Source organism: Salvelinus fontinalis, chromosome 35, assembly GCF_029448725.1.
Source record: "Salvelinus fontinalis isolate EN_2023a chromosome 35, ASM2944872v1, whole genome shotgun sequence".
Lineage (NCBI taxonomy): Eukaryota > Metazoa > Chordata > Actinopteri > Salmoniformes > Salmonidae > Salvelinus > Salvelinus fontinalis.
In genome coordinates this window covers 17217544-17235294 of record NC_074699.1, presented here as the reverse complement: position 1 = coordinate 17235294, position 17751 = coordinate 17217544, and the positions used below count along the sequence as shown (strand labels likewise).

Below are 17751 nucleotides of genomic sequence, written 5' to 3'. Positions count from 1 at the left end.
ACAATAGCACACAATTTTCAGGGACCAGTTTTGGCTCGTGAGCGCTACTTTCAAAACTACCGGCTGAAATTATACAACACCATCATAACGCATATTTAACAGCCTGGTTCCAAAATCAGCAAGGGTTCTGGAGAGCTATTACAGTGACAGTGACTAATAGACAGTCCAACTAACACTCACACCATGACTCCACTTCCCAACAATACGCAGTCAAAACACAAAAAGACCAGACAATATATATATATTCATGGCGTAAAATGGAATAGAGTTTGTTTAATGTCCGTAAGGGAAATCAAAACATAAAATGACAAGTCAACATTTTTAAATGTACGTAACAATTACACTTTAGAATAAAAGTCCCCTTCTAACTGTGCTTCAAACTGTCTAGTTGTCTCTCCAAGATGACCACGCAATCTCACATGATCAGCATAAGCATAAGGAGGATATCCCACTGGTTCAATGATCTCCCACACACTTAATGACAGCATCTGCTGGTACTGTATGAGCTGTGGTGGTTGCACATGAATGTGTACCAGGGGAAAACTTTGGTCAATGCTTCTGCTTGATTACTGCATAGATGGAGCTAATTGAATACTGATTATATCACAGTTTAAGCTAACAGTGCTCTACACACATTTACATCAGTCGCAGGCTAAGCCCAAACAACTGTACTTACAAACCCATCCCTTCCATAGTCAAGGGTTATCTGCATAGCTTACACCACAGTTCCTACACTGAGTACATAGCTGATTCATTTTAGATGTAGGAGAGAAAGGAAGTATAGGTTTGAGGGATTTCTCTAAAGAAATGTGCATACTGTAATAATGTTAAATACAGCTATTTGAGGGGTTAAGGGGCCTTGGTATATGTAGATTAGGCCAGGTTAGTCATCTAGCTAGAACATGAACTAATGAACACCTGGGAAACACTGTTTTTCTACTGCTCTCTCTCTCTCCTTCCCTCAATACGAGCCCATTTAGGTCATTTTCAAACCCCTACTACCCCAGAGAAAGTGGCACCCATACCACGCCATAAATGTCTCTCTTTCCCCTACAGCATAGAGCACACTGTAATGTGTTCACGGGGACCGCCTGCTCAGCCATCTGTCCCTGTGAGAGAGAGGTGGCAGGAGGGCAGTATGAGCCAGGCTGAGGCTGACTGGAGCCCACTTAGATATAAGGCTCTATCTCTCCCTTCCTTCCTGGTCTCATGTAACTACTACCTGGGAACAGGAAGAACCATTGAGATGTTGACTGAATACTGACTGAGCTATAGACCTAAAGTCTACTGTATGAATAGACAGACGACTGAGTGCAGGCAGCTTGTATATCAGGGATTTTCTCTCACACAAATGAAAGGAACCATCGGCTCCCCTTTGTGGTCAAGCAATCATACAACAAGACATACGATGCAACGTTGCTGTCTAACATTGTCAACCCTAGACAAGACGTTAACTACACACGTTTAAAAAAGAGCACCCTCTAAGACATTTAGACATTCAATACAAAACAATTAGACAACGAGAATTAATTTATAGCTCACATTGATTAATTTACATTAGATGTTACTAGTCTATCTAAAGCAGGGCTCTCAAACCCTGTTCCTGGAGATACCCTTCTGTAGGTTTTCCTTCCAACCCCAGTTGCAATTTACTTGATTCAAATGATCAACCAGCTAATTATTAGAATCGGGTGTGCTAGATTAGGATTGGAGCGAAAACCTACAGGACGGTAGCGCTCTCCAGGAACAGGCTTGGAGAGCCTTGTTCTAAAGACATTTTGTACAATATTCCCCTAAAAAGAGTTCTGTGTTTTGGTACGCATTCATTACTTCATTCATTACTTCATTCATTACTTCATTCATTACTTCTCAGACTTTCAGAAGAAAGTCCCATTTCCATGACTGTGGATAATGAAAATGCGACTGGCCTGTAATCTTTCAGCTCAGGCCTAGGAGCTGGTAGCACACAGTTAGCTCTACATTGAAGCTCTTTAAAACAGCCTCTGAGCTAGCCTGATGAAAGTTATCAGCATAGACAGTGGGCCCCGGGGACATCAACACCAACGTCCAGGTCAAACTCAAAGGAAGTGGACTTCCAAATCTTGCTACCTCCTCAGTATTAAATCAAAGGTAGTGCATACTACGAATATGATTAAAACAGGAGTTATTGAAATTCAGATGTCAGTAAGAAAATGTGGGATACTGCCATTTTGAGGACTTTCACACATTCAGTAGTTGAGTGCTGCTCTAATATAAAGTTTCAAGGGTTAAAATAATATTGATAAATAAGAGAAAAGAGTGTACTTTTCTACACAACTCTATGTAATGTAACTACAGTACATACTGGCCTTATTTAGCTCACAGTAATACCTTGTTCAAGTTACAGAATGAATCAAATTAAACTAATACCCCTGAGGCAACGGGATTATGGGTTCATTTTAAATACATATTATATAAGCTATCAAAAACATACACATGGACGTAAAGGGAAAAGGTTCACAGTTTGTGTCCAGTGTTTATAGCTTTGCTTTACCTGAAAATAAGAGGAGAGTCATTTTTGTTCAATCAGCTGGCATTCACTAGTATACAAAGTAATACATTCTTAAAATACATATTTATTACCAAATACGCTATCTCCTACTGTACATAAACACTCTTGGTAAAATATTAACGTTATCTCAGTGCTACATTCTGTAATAAACCGTTTTTATCCGCTTTGAAATATCAGTAGATTTATTTTTAAGTTAATAGTATTGCACTCAAACACAGTCTTATATGGCTCTCTTCCTACAGCCAGGGACTACATGTATTCATGACAAAACCTAGAGACCAGTAACTTACTGTAAAAAACAAACAAATATATAATTGGGATACTATATCATGAACATGACTTTACAAGTCATGAGCAGGAGGAGGCTACCAAAAACCAAAACCGAAGACCATCGAGGAGAGGATAGTAGGTGATCAGAATGAGCTCTGACAAGCAGAGTTGGTGCTGTGTGCACGTGGCCACAGGGCCCTGCTAACACAGTGACATAAGATAGGGACACGTCTTTGATGTGACACGTCAAAACAAAGCAGCGGAAGCAGAAATATGACATCACACAGTAGAAACCAGATACTGTAATTCAGTGTAGATGCTGAGAACATGAAATGTCTTTACGTTATGGGTGTTCAAAGTCAGCTGGTATAGTGTGGTAGTGTAGTGTAGTGCCCTATAGCCGGGGTACATCGCTAGCAACAACAGAATAAATGATTGCAGTAGAAAAGAGGAGAATATCTTCCTTCTAATGATGTCAACATTATTTCTTAACTGCTAATATCAAGCAAATTACACTTATTGGAGCCAATTACACTCACCGGAGTATCTGACAGGCTACCAGTGCGTCAAGTGTCGCTGGCTGCTGGCAAGCTTTCTTGACTTAGACATACATTTTTACAACTATATGGCTAACCTTTGGGTAACCAGCTAAACAGCAGTTCTTAGTGTGTTTGGAGTTACCTTTCAAGCTAATAGTCTATGTTAGAGTTTACACTTCCTTTCCCAATTACAATAATGAAAAACAATCTACCAAATCTATTCATTTTTGAAATGTTGATTACTTCTCCTTGACATTATCATTCACTTGACGCTAAGACAAAACAAGTGAGAAGAAAACAAATCATTAACGTATGATGTGTGTCCCTGGGTTGCCGGTGTGCCTGGGAGAGGGTCCCTGGGTTGCCGGTGTGCCTGGGAGAGGGTCCCTGGGTTGCCGGTGTGCCTGGGAGAGGGTCCCTGGGCAAAAAAAGGTTGAAGACCCCTGCCCTATAGAAAGAGCTGTTGTGATGAAGACACGCTTTTTGGGGATGGGATAAACAGATACCAAACTCCTGCTCATGTTTTGACATGCTTCCCTCCCTCCACTTTATCCCCTACATCTGGTTGTCATTGTACTGTGGGGTGTTGCTGGAGTACTGCTGGTCCGGCATCATGGCCCCCGTGGCGGCTCCCATAGCTGCCTGCTGCGCTGCCTGCTGGATGTGGGGGTTCTTCCAGGCCCCTGTGGTCCACTCCTCCTGGGCCTTGCCTATGCTGCCCCCGCTGCCACGGTAGAAGTTATGGACCTGGAGAAAGAGAGCAGAGGGAACACAGGAAAACTTCAGGCTGCACATAAAGATGACAGAGAGGAATGGAGACCTTTGTTTCTGCCCTATGCACCAGCCGGCACAATGGGCATGAGTGACTGACACAAAGATCACCATGCACATCCTCATGCTGTACGTGTCCCACGATTGTGACGGAACACAGATGATACAAACTTGCCTTGGTGAGGGCGATGAAGGACAGTGTTGCCGTGGCAGTGAAAAAGAGGGTGGGGATGAGCATCAGCAAGGCGATCCAAAGGTTGTAGCTGAAGAAAGAGATGGTGGCCAGCCAGCCACTGAGAGATGTAGAGAAGAAGAAGACAGTTACCTTTTGCTCCTGTACACTGAGTATACCAAAATTAGGAAAACCTTCCTTACATTGAGTCGTCCCCCCCCCCCCTTATGCCCTCAGAACAGCCTCAGTTTGATGGGGCATGGACTCTACAAGGTGTCGAAAGCGTTCCACCGGGATGCTGGCCCATCTTGATGCCTCCCACAGTTGTATCAAGTTGGCTGGATGCCCTTTTGGTGGTAGACCATTCTTGACACAAACCGGTGCGCATAGCACCAATTAACATACGCCGTTCAAAGGCACTTAAATATGTTGTCTTGCCCATTCACCCTCTTTATGGCACACAATCCATGTCTCAACAGTCTCAAGACTTAAAAATACTTCTTTAAAAAATACTTCATCTACACTGATTGAAGTGGATCAATAAGGGATCATAGCTTTCATCTGGATTCACCTGATCAGTCTATGTCACAGAAAGAGCAGGTGTTATTAATGTTTTGTACACTCAGTGTACGTCTACAGGAGAAATTATTCATGAGAACACTGATGCACTTTTACTCAATAATAACAATAGACGTCGTATAAATACAAGGCCACAAATACGGACCGCAATACAATAAACAATTACTCACAAACAAACATGGGGGAACAGAGGGTTAAATAATGAACAAGTAATTGGGGAATTGAAACCAGGTGTGTAAGACAAAAACAAAACAAATCGAAAATGAAAAGTGGATCAGTGATGGCTAGAAGGCCGGTGACGTCGACCGCCGAACGTCGCCCGAACAAGGAGAGGGACCGACTTCGGCGGAAGTGGTGACAATAGCGTCATGTCTTCTACTATTTTGTGAAGTGGACAACTTTACTATTGATACCATTGCCATGACGATGATGAGGATGATAATGGTCTTATTTTCAACATCATTAATAGTTTTTTCATTACTCATATCTGCTGTCCTGCACCTGACTCATCTCACCAGCTACACACAGATACATCACAGCTATAACGAACAGTTTAACTTAAAATGACAGCGATCATGATCACTTTATGTAGCAGGATAATATCATGGATCAGCCTTAAAAAAAGTTTTATATCCCACACATAAAACCATCCATTTCTGAATGTTGACATTTATACACTTATGGAAGCTGCCATTACAAGTATATCTGCTAATCAAAGTGAATCCAGGTGACATTTGGCCCTTAACAGCCTTAAACTCTAATGACAGAATGAAGTCATAAATGTTCTGAGTGAGGCTATTTCCTGACTGTCATCTAATGCATTGTTAATGATATGACAGGATGTGGTAATGTAGGAGGTTATACTGCTGTTGTTTTAAAGACATAAATGGTTTGGCTAAACAGATTTTGTCGGTAACACAATAACTTTCATTTATAATACTTTATGGAACATTTTTAAGCATTTATACATGTGTATAATCATTTATAATGGGCTTATTATTGAAGGTGATTTGAATGTGTAACCAGTTTACCAGTTTCCCCAGCCTGGGATCCCTATGCACTGGATAATACTGATGCCCACCTGGGCCATGAACACAAAGAAGAACGCCATGAAGTTGAACGAGCTGTCAGTCCTAGGAGAACAACAAAAAGGAATTGGAAGTACACGGACACACAACACATTATACAGTGTGGTACTTGTTAATAAATAAACCCCTTTTCAAGATTTCTCTTGGCGGTAACTGATTTCCCTTGACTGACGGTATATCACTATGATAAAGCATAATGGTGTCATAGTAAGATTGGGGGGTTTTCCTGACCACATAGCCTGATCAAGAAAAACTATGAGCCCTAGTTATAGCTTAAAAGGATCTATTCGTACCTGGATACCTTATGGATGTGTCTGAAATCCACTTACTTGAAGGCCTTGTAGATGGGCCTGAACCAGCATGCATAGGAGCAGGGGGTGAATAGAATCAACCATATGATTGCCATGCCAAAATTTGTCACACCCCCTCCACCCAGCATCCACACAAAGCAGCCCGCCAGATTCACAGCCAGGGTGATTGCATGCACTATAAAACACACCACCAGGAGAACACACTGTTATACACACCAGTAGAACAATGCAAAAGTATAATATAACACCAATCAGGGAACCAGCTCTTAGATAAATGTGCACTTTCTGTCCACTCCGGTTCCTTGAGTGCCCTTTCTGCAGGTGTCCATATTTTCTTTATCTTCTCTGTTTTGCTCTAAGTCTCAGTAATCTAGCAAACCTACTCTTCTTTAAGAACGAATTGGTTGTAATTTAAAGCACTGGGTGAGCTAGAGGTTCTGTTCCAGCCTGCTCCACAGAACTGCCACAGGCAGCCAATCAGCTTCAATTACTGGTCCACAAAGGGAAGAGATATCTCTTCATCCAAGCTACAAACCCAACCAGAGCTATAATAATAGACCCATTGAGTGATTAGTCTTTTCTCATCTCTGGCAAAGAAACAAAGTGAAGGCTAGAAGTATTTTAATTGGTTAAGTTGTGCAAAGAATACTTTAGAGTTTTCTGTACAATTCTGTCTATTCTTGACCAACACATCTAATGTAACAAGGGTGACTATTCAATGACGTGAGTTTAAGGGGTTAAAATACATTTTAGACTGACTGAAATCATAGACACATAAACTCATAGAAACATCAACCATGCAGGGTGTAACAGATGTATAGTGTACTCTCCATGCGTTGTGTTTTATAATAATAAATAACTTCGGCCAGTGGTCCCAGTTGAGCATCATTTATTTCTGCTGTTGTTAAATGGGAAACAGCACGTTAGTTGTGCAGGGCTTAATAGTGTTGATGGCTGTCGATGACAAAATCCCTTGCATCACATTTTCATACTGGGCGAACAAAATACAAAAATACAATACAAAATATAACATGTATAAATACCTGTTGTTAAATGGGAAACAGCACGTTAGTTGTGCAGGGCTTAATAGTGTTGATGGCTGTCGATGACAAAATCTGTAGCATGAAGACAACTGTGTTAGCCGTGGCTTATGTGACCATGACATCGGTGTATGCTAGCTAACACAATTATTTACAGCAATCATATGCCAAAGCACATCCCAGAAAGCCCCTCAATCCCTAACAGGTACCATATACCCACACATGTATAAAATCAGTAACGTACAGCAAACTTGTACACATTGTAAAATAGAAAATAGAAAACAGTATTCAGAACGTGACCTACCCCTTGCATCACATTTTCATACTGGGAAGACCTGACGTTCGCGATCTCCCCCTATCTGCAAGTGGGGCCAATCACAACACCCCTTATTGTCATCAGAATTGAACTAACCAATAAGAATGCTTGAACATCAAATACACATTTCTTTAGAGGCAAGTGGAAACATAACCAACCCTGTTACATTCTCCCCTGCTGAATTACACTTGCATACTACAAAGAAACTAAATGAGGTATGCAATACCTTGCAATACATATGTCACCAAATATTCCAGTGCAAAGACTATTCTCTAAAGAGAATTAGGGGAATTCAAAGACCCCGTAGGAAAACATGCCTGTTACATGTTCAGTACACTCAGTGACAACAAGAACCTCAGACAGAAAAACCTTGGCCTACATGACCCCTGACCCATTACCTCTATAGGGTCTCTTGAACGTTAAAAGTAAAAAAAAAAAAATTGTGGCTACAGACTTGGATTCTAATCCTACACCCACACAGGTACTCTAATGAATTCTGTATGAAAAACCCTCTGTGTCTGCATAGTCTCAATGAGTCTCACTGGGCGTTTCCTAACTCGACCAGCCCCTGACCTGACAGTCCTAACAGAGTTATCATTACGTTTAACCTGTTCAACTACAACCACCATTGGTGGGTCACTGTCCACAGTCGATGGGTAGTCAAGGTCAAGGGTTCTGTGACTGTTGCTGGAACTTGTGCCACCAGTGGCATCTTCAGAATGTCTTTCTTCCTCAGAGGGTTCGGACATTTCTTCACCAAAGGTTAGCTCTGACATGCTTGTGCCACCAGTGGCACCCTCAGAATGTGGTGAGTTCTGAGGGTCCCTCGCCAGTGGCCCATCTTCCAGCACATCTGGGGTCTCTTTTTCAGAGGGCTCCGACTGTGTTTCCTCCGAGGTCTGTTCTGATACCCACACACTAGTCCTCTCACCAACGTCCATTTCTGGTATATCATTCATGGATGAGTCCTCCATCTCCTCACTCGGATCCTCACGGTCTCCCGTATTAGATGTCTCTAAGGCAGTGTCAGGGAGAGGCAAGAAGTTTACAGGCATTATCAGATTACGGTGTACCGTTTTCTCCTGGCCAGTCGACATGTTCTGTATCTTGAAGATGTGGATGTCACTATTCTTCTCCGTAACAATATAGAGGTTGTTCTCCCAGCGATCCGCCAGCTTCCTCTTTCCACGTTCACCCTTATTCGCCAGCAGCACCCGATCACCGACCTCCACTGGAGCTCCTCTGATCTTCCTGTTGTAGAGGCCCGCATGCCTCTTCAGCTGTTTGGTTGCCGACAACTGTACAGTCTCCATGGCCTCCCTCAGGTCTCTCGTCAGGGACTTGACGTACTCATCATAGTCTACAACATTTGAGTCTTGTAGCACCGTACCAAACATCATGTCGACAGGCAGACGTGGGGTTCTCCCAAACATCAACTGGAAAGGGGCGTGGCCCGTGGTTTCATGGACTGTACAGTTGTAGGCGAAGGTCAACGACTTCAGCTTCTGGGGCCACCTGTGCTTCGCTCTCGTAGGTAAAGCCCTGATCATGTTTCCCAGCGTTCTATTGAACCTTTCGACTCCCCCGTTCCCCATCGGATGGTAGGGAGTTGTGTGCGACTTCTGGACTCCTGCAGCACTCAACAACTCAGCAATCAATTTACTTTCAAAGTTGGCCCCTTGGTCGGAGTGGATACGACGAGGAAAACCATACACACAGAAGATGTTGTTCCACAGCTGAAGGGCCACTGCTTTAGCTGATTGGTTCGGACACAAGAAGGCATGGGCCATCTTAGTAAAATGATCAGTGACGACCAGAACATCCAAGGACTTGTTGTTGGAGTCTTCAGCAGACCAGAAGTCCACACACACCAACTCGAGGGGCTCAGTTGTGATGATGTTCTCCAGTGGAGCTCTGGCCTCTGGCTCGGGGGCCTTACTGAACACACACCTCTTGCAGGTCTTGACATACTCTCTCACATCCGACTCCAGACCATGCCAGAAGAACCTCTGTCTCGTCAAGTACAACGTCCGCTGTTGCCCCTGATGACCGGCTTCATCGTGGACACCCTTCAAAACTGTCGCCCTCATTGAGGTGGGTACTACATACTGGTACGTCTTCCTCTTTGACAGCAAACTTTTGGTAACGCGATATAGAACACCCATTTTCAGAGTGAGCTTCTCCCAGGTCTTCAGAATCCGCAGAGCCTCGATTGGTTCATGGCCACGTTCCCTCCTAGAAGGTCTACGGCCCCTGTCCACGTAGAAGACAACTCTGGCGAGTGCATCATCCTGGCGCTGCTTTGATATCAGGTCGTCACGGGACAGCACTCTCACATCTGACATCTCAGATGGCACCAATGACTGAGTGAGCTGAGGCAGTAGCAGCGCACAGTTCTGTAGACCAGCCTCCTCTTGCGACCTCAGGATTGCTGACACCGCTTCCTTTGACAGAGAACCAGGAGAAGGGTAGGAGGTAGTTTGGCAGTCCATGACAATTTCACAGGCCTCTGCCTCAATTGACGGTGAGCAGCTTTCGAGGTCGAATGGGTGGTTCGACCAGCGGAACACATCTTGCACCTTCTCAGCATGTACTCCCGCAGCTTCTTCCAGCAAGGCCTTGTATGGAACCCTTGTGATGCGGTGGAGAGCGCTCGGCTGCACAAATGGCTGTCTACTGAGTGCATCAGCAATGACATTTTTGGGACCGGGGATGTACTTTATGTCAAACTCGAATGGGGCGAGTTTAGCAACCCATCTCTGTTCACAGGCGTCCAATTTGGGCTTGGACAGGATGTATGTCAATGGGTTGTTGTCTGTCCATACAGTAAAAGGCTTGCCCCTTAGCCAATGACTAAACTTCTCACAGACTGCCCAGCGTAAAGCAAAAAACTCTAACCTATGGGCAGGATACTTTGACTGTGCATAAGTAAGAGATTTGCTAGCGAATGCTACGGGCCTGGCTGCAGACCCATCCTCTGGCACTTGGGATAGGACAGCACCTAATCCATTACTAGATGCGTCTACAGACAGCAAGAAAGGTCTACTAAAATCAGGGTGGGCTAGCATGACCTGATCGAGGAGAGCTTGTTTCAACTGACTAAAGGCCTGTTTGCACTCACCAGTCCAGTCTGCTGCTGTGAGTTTCCTATTTATTCTTCTTTTCCTCTTTCCTTTCCCATGGCGTGGTGCCTTCGTCCCAGTTGTCAGCCCATGCAGCGGCTTAGCGATGGTGGAGCACCCCTCAATGAACTGCTGGTAATAGACTATCATTCCGAGAAAGGACCGAATCTTCCCCTGGGAGGGCACGTCCGTGTTATCCTCCATGAGATCCTTCTCTGTCATCCCTGCAATAGCCTTCACTTTTTCCGGGTCTGTGGCCACACCTCCTTCACTGATGACATGCCCCAAGAACCGCACTGACCTCTTCATGAAATGGCATTTCTTTGGAGCCAATTTCAGATTATGGGCCTTCAGACGCTCAAAAACTGACTCCAAGCGTTGCAATCCAAGTTCTTCAGTCGGGGCAAAAACCAGCACATCGTCCAGGTAGCATAGAAGGCTAGAAAAATTTTGATCCCCAAAAATGCTCAACATCATCCTCATGAATGTAGCTGGGCTATTGCACAGTCCTTGTGGAAGACGGTTATATTCATATAACCCAAAAGGAGAAGTGAAGGCTGTAAACTTCTTGTCGTCTTCATGCACCTCCACATTGTAGTAGCCTGAGGTCAAATCCATTGTAGAGAAGAAGGCATTGCCACCCAGGGCCGCCAGAGCATCAGCTTGGTGAGGTAGAGGGTGAGCATCCTTTACGGTGCGAGCATTGAGCCATCGGAAGTCTGTACACAGTCTCAGATCGCCAGACTTCTTCCAGACCAGCACGAGCGGGGAGGCATACTCACTGCTGGATTTCCTGATTATCTCTCGCTCTTCCATTTCATCCAAGGCCTGCCTGAGCTTGTCATAATGGTTAGGGGAGAGCCTACGGTAAGGTAGCCTGAAAGGCTTAGTGTCACTGAGTCTGATGCGATGGACATATCCAGTAGCCTTCCCGCAGTCTAGTTTGTTCCGGGAGAAGATACACTCGTAGCGGGCTATTAGCTGAACTAGCCGGGCCTTACACTGTTGCGACAACTGAGTGGACTCAATGTCAATGTCACTTAGCCCTAACTCATGCAACACCTCACTTGTCACTCTGTGCGGTTTTACAGCACTGTCAACGGTCAAGCTATCTCCACTACCATTGTCAAAGTCTTGATTGTCATCCATTTTGTGTACCTGCTGCACCAGGGGGACCGGTTCGACAGTGGGCCCATCTATGTAGTCAGTGTCAAAGTCCTCTAATGCCATGCAAGGAAAAACATCCGCTATCTTGGCATTGCGTCTCACTGTTACTGGCTTTGGTGAGGGATTGATAACTTTGACAGGGACCCAGCCATCGCTCCACAATGTCGCTACAGTTCTCCCCACTAGAATGTTTTTTGGTCTTGAGCGTGCCCTCGTAGGCTCAATAACGACAGCACTGCCCGCAGATACATTTTGAGGCGTACACAACCGGCCCCAGACTAAATGCTCCTGCATGGGCTCCAATGTGACCGCCCGCTTCAGCCTTACTGTGCCCACTCTTTCCGGCACTTCTGTCCCTTTCCATCTCTCTACATTAGCCAGCAGACGGAACAGTTTGTCATCTCCATTGTGTTCAGATGATGACATCTTCTCCCAGAAGTCACCGGTCGTCTTCAGCTCCCTGATGAGGTGTTTTATCACGTTGCTGCCTAGGATGAGCTCATCACGTTGGCCATCCACTACTAGAACAGGGACAGAGACACTGCTGCCATACACAGACAGATTCAATTCACACACACCTACAGGCTTGGTCTTCAACCCCCCGCAGCCAACCAACACCACTTCAGTCGGACTGAGGGAGCCACTCTTGAGCACACCTGCTTTCTCAAGGCGTGGCACCACTGTAGAGCTCAATGTGCATGCCATAGAACCGCTGTCAATCATAGCGCTCACCTCTATAACATCCCCCAGTAACACACTAGTATAGAAGAGTTCATCGTTGTGGAGCACTCTCTGTGTATTTTGCATAATGACTTTTTCGTTCGACTTGACTTCATCACAAACACTTGAATATATTGACTCTAAATCTACAACACTATCGAATTGGGGCACCTCACAAGGCCCAGCACTTCCCCCCACCCAGTGCGGGCCAGCTAGTTTTCCTGCCGCTGTGTCGTGTTGCTGTTTGATGGAGCGACGGGAATTACATTCCCGACGTGTGTGCCCAGCTGCATAACAGAGGAAGCATAGGTGGTTAGAATAACAATGATCCATTGTGCTGTGGTTCGCATCCCCACACACTTTGCATTGCAAAGATGGGTTCTCCCTTCTGGGCCTCCTCTGGAAACGGTTATTATAGCCGCCTACCGGTTGCTGAGGCCTCTGCTCCAAGACCCGTTCAAGCATGCCCATCACACGATCCAATGCCTCGGATGAGTTATTTGTGGGCTGCTGCAAGGGGTCCGGACAGTTTACAACAGCCGACACTGGCCTACTTACTTCCTGCGTCAGTGTGGTGACCAGTGGGGCCAGCCGCAAGGGACTTGGAGCCTTACACTTCCTCTGGTACTCCTCCAGCCTGTCATGGACCTCCGCAGCCGTCCACTCATGCAATGGTTTGCACATGAATATCAATGACAGCTCTGGGTTCGGACAGTGCTTGATGAACATGACAGTCAGAACACGTGATGGATTGTCTAGCTCCTTGTTCTGCCTCTTCAAACAGTCCTCTGCCACCTCTATGGCTCTGTTCAGTCTGATCCAGTAATCAAACGGAGTCTCACCTTCCATTGGCAACGTAGAATAAACATCAGCTAGGGGCATGTCAGAGTTGATTGTGTCGCTAAAGTGATGCTTCAGAATGTCAAAAACCGGTCTAGGGCCCTGGCTTAAGTCAACTGGGTTACTGCGTAGGCTTACTCTTACCACGTCACGTGCCCGCCCTTTCAGCTTACCCAAAACTTCATCTGACCTCTCCTGCCCACCATAGCCCTTCTTCTGCATGTACACTAACATGGTCTCCTCCCACTCATGCACTGTGCATTCCTCTGAACCATCCCCCCTGAAACACACTGGTTCCCTGACATCATTTTTCACCACTACATTTAGACTAGAGCTGGCCCCAACCTTGGTACCACCAACATAATCAACCTTCTGTCCCACCCCATCTCCCATAGCCTTTGATTCCAAACAAGAGGCAATATTTTCACCTATGGAGTAACCTATCTGCTTAACAATGTCCGCCAGGAAATCCATAGACACATCCTCCTTCCTAGGATTAGGTGAAACTGGCTCGAATGCACTGAGTTGAGGTAGCTCTAAATCATGTGGAAGGTGCACACTTGCCTGCGTAGTTGGCCTGGCCAGAGGTGTGGAAGTAACTGGAGAAATAGCTGCCCCCCTACCCACTGGCAGTGAAGGGTTAAACATGAAAACTCCCCTACCTCTCCCAAAACTTTCCATTTTTAAAATAAATTAAAAAATAATAATAATTTGTTTTGTTTTGTTGTTGTTGTAAATATTAAGTCCCCCCCAAAAAATATGAAAATTATCACAATCAATATTAACACTTCTATAAAATCAGCTTGAACATAATGCACTCAAAATAAAAGTTCAGTAGTAGTTGTCTAACAAGACCAAGAATCAACACAGAAAAGTAACAAGAAACGCCTTAATAAATAGTTGGCGCCACCGTGTGGTAGAAAATGGCATCACCCTCACGTTAATTGGCTTACGAAGGTCACTAGCGTAACAGCCCAATTACATCACTAAATAATCATAACATCAACACATACAACTAATAAACAGTATATTATATTCCCCACTCACTCATGCTACCAGGAGCTTCCTGAGAACTCCACTTGCGCAGAATGCAAAACCTAGGCTTTAGACGTGTATCAGCAACCACAGTACTTCTTGAAGCCGGGTCTCCGATCCCTCCACGTGACGTCCGGCGAAGACAAGAAGACGAGTCACGGCACCAGTGTAACAGATGTATAGTGTACTCTCCATGCGTTGTGTTTTATAATAATAAATAACTTCGGCCAGTGGTCCCAGTTGAGCATCATTTATTTCTGCTGTTGTTAAATGGGAAACAGCACGTTAGTTGTGCAGGGCTTAATAGTGTTGATGGCTGTCGATGACAAAATCCCTTGCATCACATTTTCATACTGGGCGAACAAAATACAAAAATACAATACAAAATATAACATGTATAAATACCTGTTGTTAAATGGGAAACAGCACGTTAGTTGTGCAGGGCTTAATAGTGTTGATGGCTGTCGATGACAAAATCTGTAGCATGAAGACAACTGTGTTAGCCGTGGCTTATGTGACCATGACATCGGTGTATGCTAGCTAACACAATTATTTACAGCAATCATATGCCAAAGCACATCCCAGAAAGCCCCTCAATCCCTAACAGGTACCATATACCCACACATGTATAAAATCAGTAACGTACAGCAAACTTGTACACATTGTAAAATAGAAAATAGAAAACAGTATTCAGAACGTGACCTACCCCTTGCATCACATTTTCATACTGGGAAGACCTGACGTTCGCGATCTCCCCCTATCTGCAAGTGGGGCCAATCACAACACCCCTTATTGTCATCAGAATTGAACTAACCAATAAGAATGCTTGAACATCAAATACACATTTCTTTAGAGGCAAGTGGAAACATAACCAACCCTGTTACAAGGGCAAGCACAACACACAAAAGGAATGACAGAAAGGATATAACAGATTATTCCATCAACACTGTTATTGGTGTATAAGTGCAAACACAGAGGTACAGAATACCTGTTTACATGTTTATCACTTAATGGGGGGGATCTGCAGAAAGAATAAAAGATAAGTCATTAAATGTGAAGAAGGAGCAGCGTATTGCATCATCCCACGGGCCTGGATGACAGATACACTAGTGAAGGTAGATACTCAGTGAATTTCAGCAAAATGTAAATAGTGAAACAGTGAAAAAGTTATCCTTTTTAGATAAAATTATACGAAATATATTCACGTCACTAAATAATTGATTTAGTCCATGCTCGTGCTCCTTAAAAAAAAAGCTCTTTCCTCATCTTAAACGGCACCGACCACCACCGACATATACATATCTAGTTAAAGCAGAACACCCTCCGTCATTCTTTATAGCTGTGGTGGATGAAGACAACCCATGTGGCATGGGAGAGGTTAACTGTCAGCTCCCATGTGTTCACCACAATGATCTAATCTAAACAGTAGGCTACACTGGAGAGTGTGCTACACAGAAACAGGAAACTTGTTTCACACTATTGTGGCTTCCTGAAGCGTACTGTCCTGGCACACTTATTTTCCTTTTACACGTTCCTTTCCAGCAACTATGGTTGATGAGTAATCAGGCCAGTGCAGCTTGGCTAGGCTCTCTTGGCTCAGCTCAGTAGTGTGAAAGAAGTATAACAGTGCAATAAGAGATCATAACCCCTAAATATGTGGACTCTATGACAGAGTGGCTGACTAGAGTTGTTCTAGTATGGGCTGTGGGTAGTGGGCTGTGGGTAGTGGGCAGTGGCAAGTGGGCATTGGCTAGTGGGCTGTGGGTAGTGGGCTGTGGGTAGTGGGCTGTGGGTAGTGGGCAGTGGCTAGTGGGCTGTGGGTAGTGGGCTGTGGGTAGTGGGCAGTGGCTAGTGGGTTGTGGGTAGTGGGGTGTGGGTAGTGGGCAGTGGCTAGTGGGCTGTGGGTAGTGGGCTGTGGGTAGTGGCTAGTGGGCTGTGGGTAGTGGGCAGTGGCTAGTGGGCTGTGTGTAGTGGGCAGTGGGCACTCACAGATCCACAGGTGGTAGAGTCTCTTGCACATGGTGCGATGCTGTTCAGGGATCTCCTCGTCAAAGTCCTGGTAGAAACACGGCTGCAGGGGGATGAACCCCGGTATTGGAGGGAAGTTATTCTCTGCTGGAGAAATGGTAAACATTTCATGAGTCAATAATACATTGGTAGCATTTGCAGGTGTGTCATGTTAGGCTAGATAATATTGTTTGTATGATTGGTTGGTTGATGAGAGCCAAACATTAAAGTAAATGACTTTCATCAAACACCATAATAATGTACCAAAACATATGCATACTGTGTGTCGATTTTAATTTAATGCAAATCCTTACCAGCCATGACTGTTGATTTTATTGTTCAGATTGTTTTGGTCCTCAATCTCTTGAACCTACAAATAAAGAAAGTGTAGCTTTGTAAATGCAGTCATTCTAAAACTCAGTAACAATCAGCTTTTGCACTCACTGGTGAAATGTACTTGCACATTATATTAGTAGGCCTAACATAATAATTGAACAAAGACTACTGACAGAAAGAGATGGATCAATTATGCCAATGTGCAGTTTATGTGTGACACCACTTGTGACATACTGTAGCTATGCTTTTATCCAGTGTTTTCAAGATCTATAATCTCAACGTTGTCACTTGTCACATTCGACTGAAGAGATTTGCTGACACACACACAGAGACGTGTTGGTGGCATCGGCTCAATGGTGACTGTTCAGGGTTTAAGAACTGGGATCCTTCCAGTGTGCGAGTAAAAGACTTACTAAATCAGCCAGAGTCTTCATAGCCTAACATTCGTGGTGTTTTTATTTGAATTCGCTTAATAGACCGATATACTACCGGTACTCGCTTCAAGTCAACCCTTTATCTTTGAAAATAGAGCTATCCTGTTTGGGATCAACGGACCCTAAAGGCATTACGGACTTCCATTGGAAACATAATCTGCTTACCTCCTCCTGTCCTGAGCGCACTGTTGCTATTTACAATGTCCTGTCCCTCGGCTGCATGCTATCAGTTCCACCTCATCGAATATGAGGAATGACAAAGCTTGATAATGAAGAGATAAAGTAGAATAAATCAGTGCTATTTCACTTTTTTTTATACGAGGTCGTGGAAGTAATGCATCTCCAATGCCGTAGTTGTCCTATCATTGTCCGTGAATCTGCTGTCCCAACAGTCCTGACCAATAGGCACACTGCTCTCTACTCGCGATTTCGGCGTCTTAACATTATTATCCA

The 17751-nt window shown here is 44.5% G+C and overlaps 2 protein-coding genes across 4 annotated transcripts; both read right to left on the bottom strand.

Annotated features, from left to right (window-relative positions):
* Positions 1-240: 240 nt before the first annotated feature.
* LOC129834423 (secretory carrier-associated membrane protein 5-like) lies at positions 241-17751 on the bottom strand. 2 transcript variants are annotated; one of them, XM_055899391.1, is made up of 7 exons: positions 17464-17751; positions 16843-16898; positions 16511-16633; positions 6300-6456; positions 5914-6015; positions 4307-4424; positions 241-4107 (listed from the first exon to the last, which is right to left on the bottom strand). In XM_055899391.1, the coding sequence occupies exons 2-7, from the start codon at positions 16847-16849 to the stop codon at positions 3916-3918; spliced, it is 699 nt and encodes a 232-aa protein (XP_055755366.1). In that variant the 5' UTR covers positions 16850-16898; positions 17464-17751; the 3' UTR covers positions 241-3915. The 2 variants fall into 2 exon arrangements, with proteins under 2 accessions (XP_055755366.1, XP_055755365.1); XM_055899390.1 differs by having other exon boundaries at positions 16511-16636; positions 17464-17749.
* LOC129834413 (uncharacterized) lies at positions 7154-15360 on the bottom strand. Of its 2 annotated transcripts, none has more exons than XR_008756248.1 (2): positions 7626-15220; positions 7154-7396 (listed from the first exon to the last, which is right to left on the bottom strand). XR_008756248.1 is itself a non-coding variant. In XM_055899365.1 (2 exons), the coding sequence occupies exon 2, from the start codon at positions 14165-14167 to the stop codon at positions 8105-8107; it is 6063 nt and encodes a 2020-aa protein (XP_055755340.1). In that variant the 5' UTR covers positions 14168-14998; positions 15228-15360; the 3' UTR covers positions 7154-8104. The 2 variants fall into 2 exon arrangements, 1 of the variants encoding a protein (XP_055755340.1); XM_055899365.1 differs by adding an exon at positions 15228-15360 and having other exon boundaries at positions 7154-14998.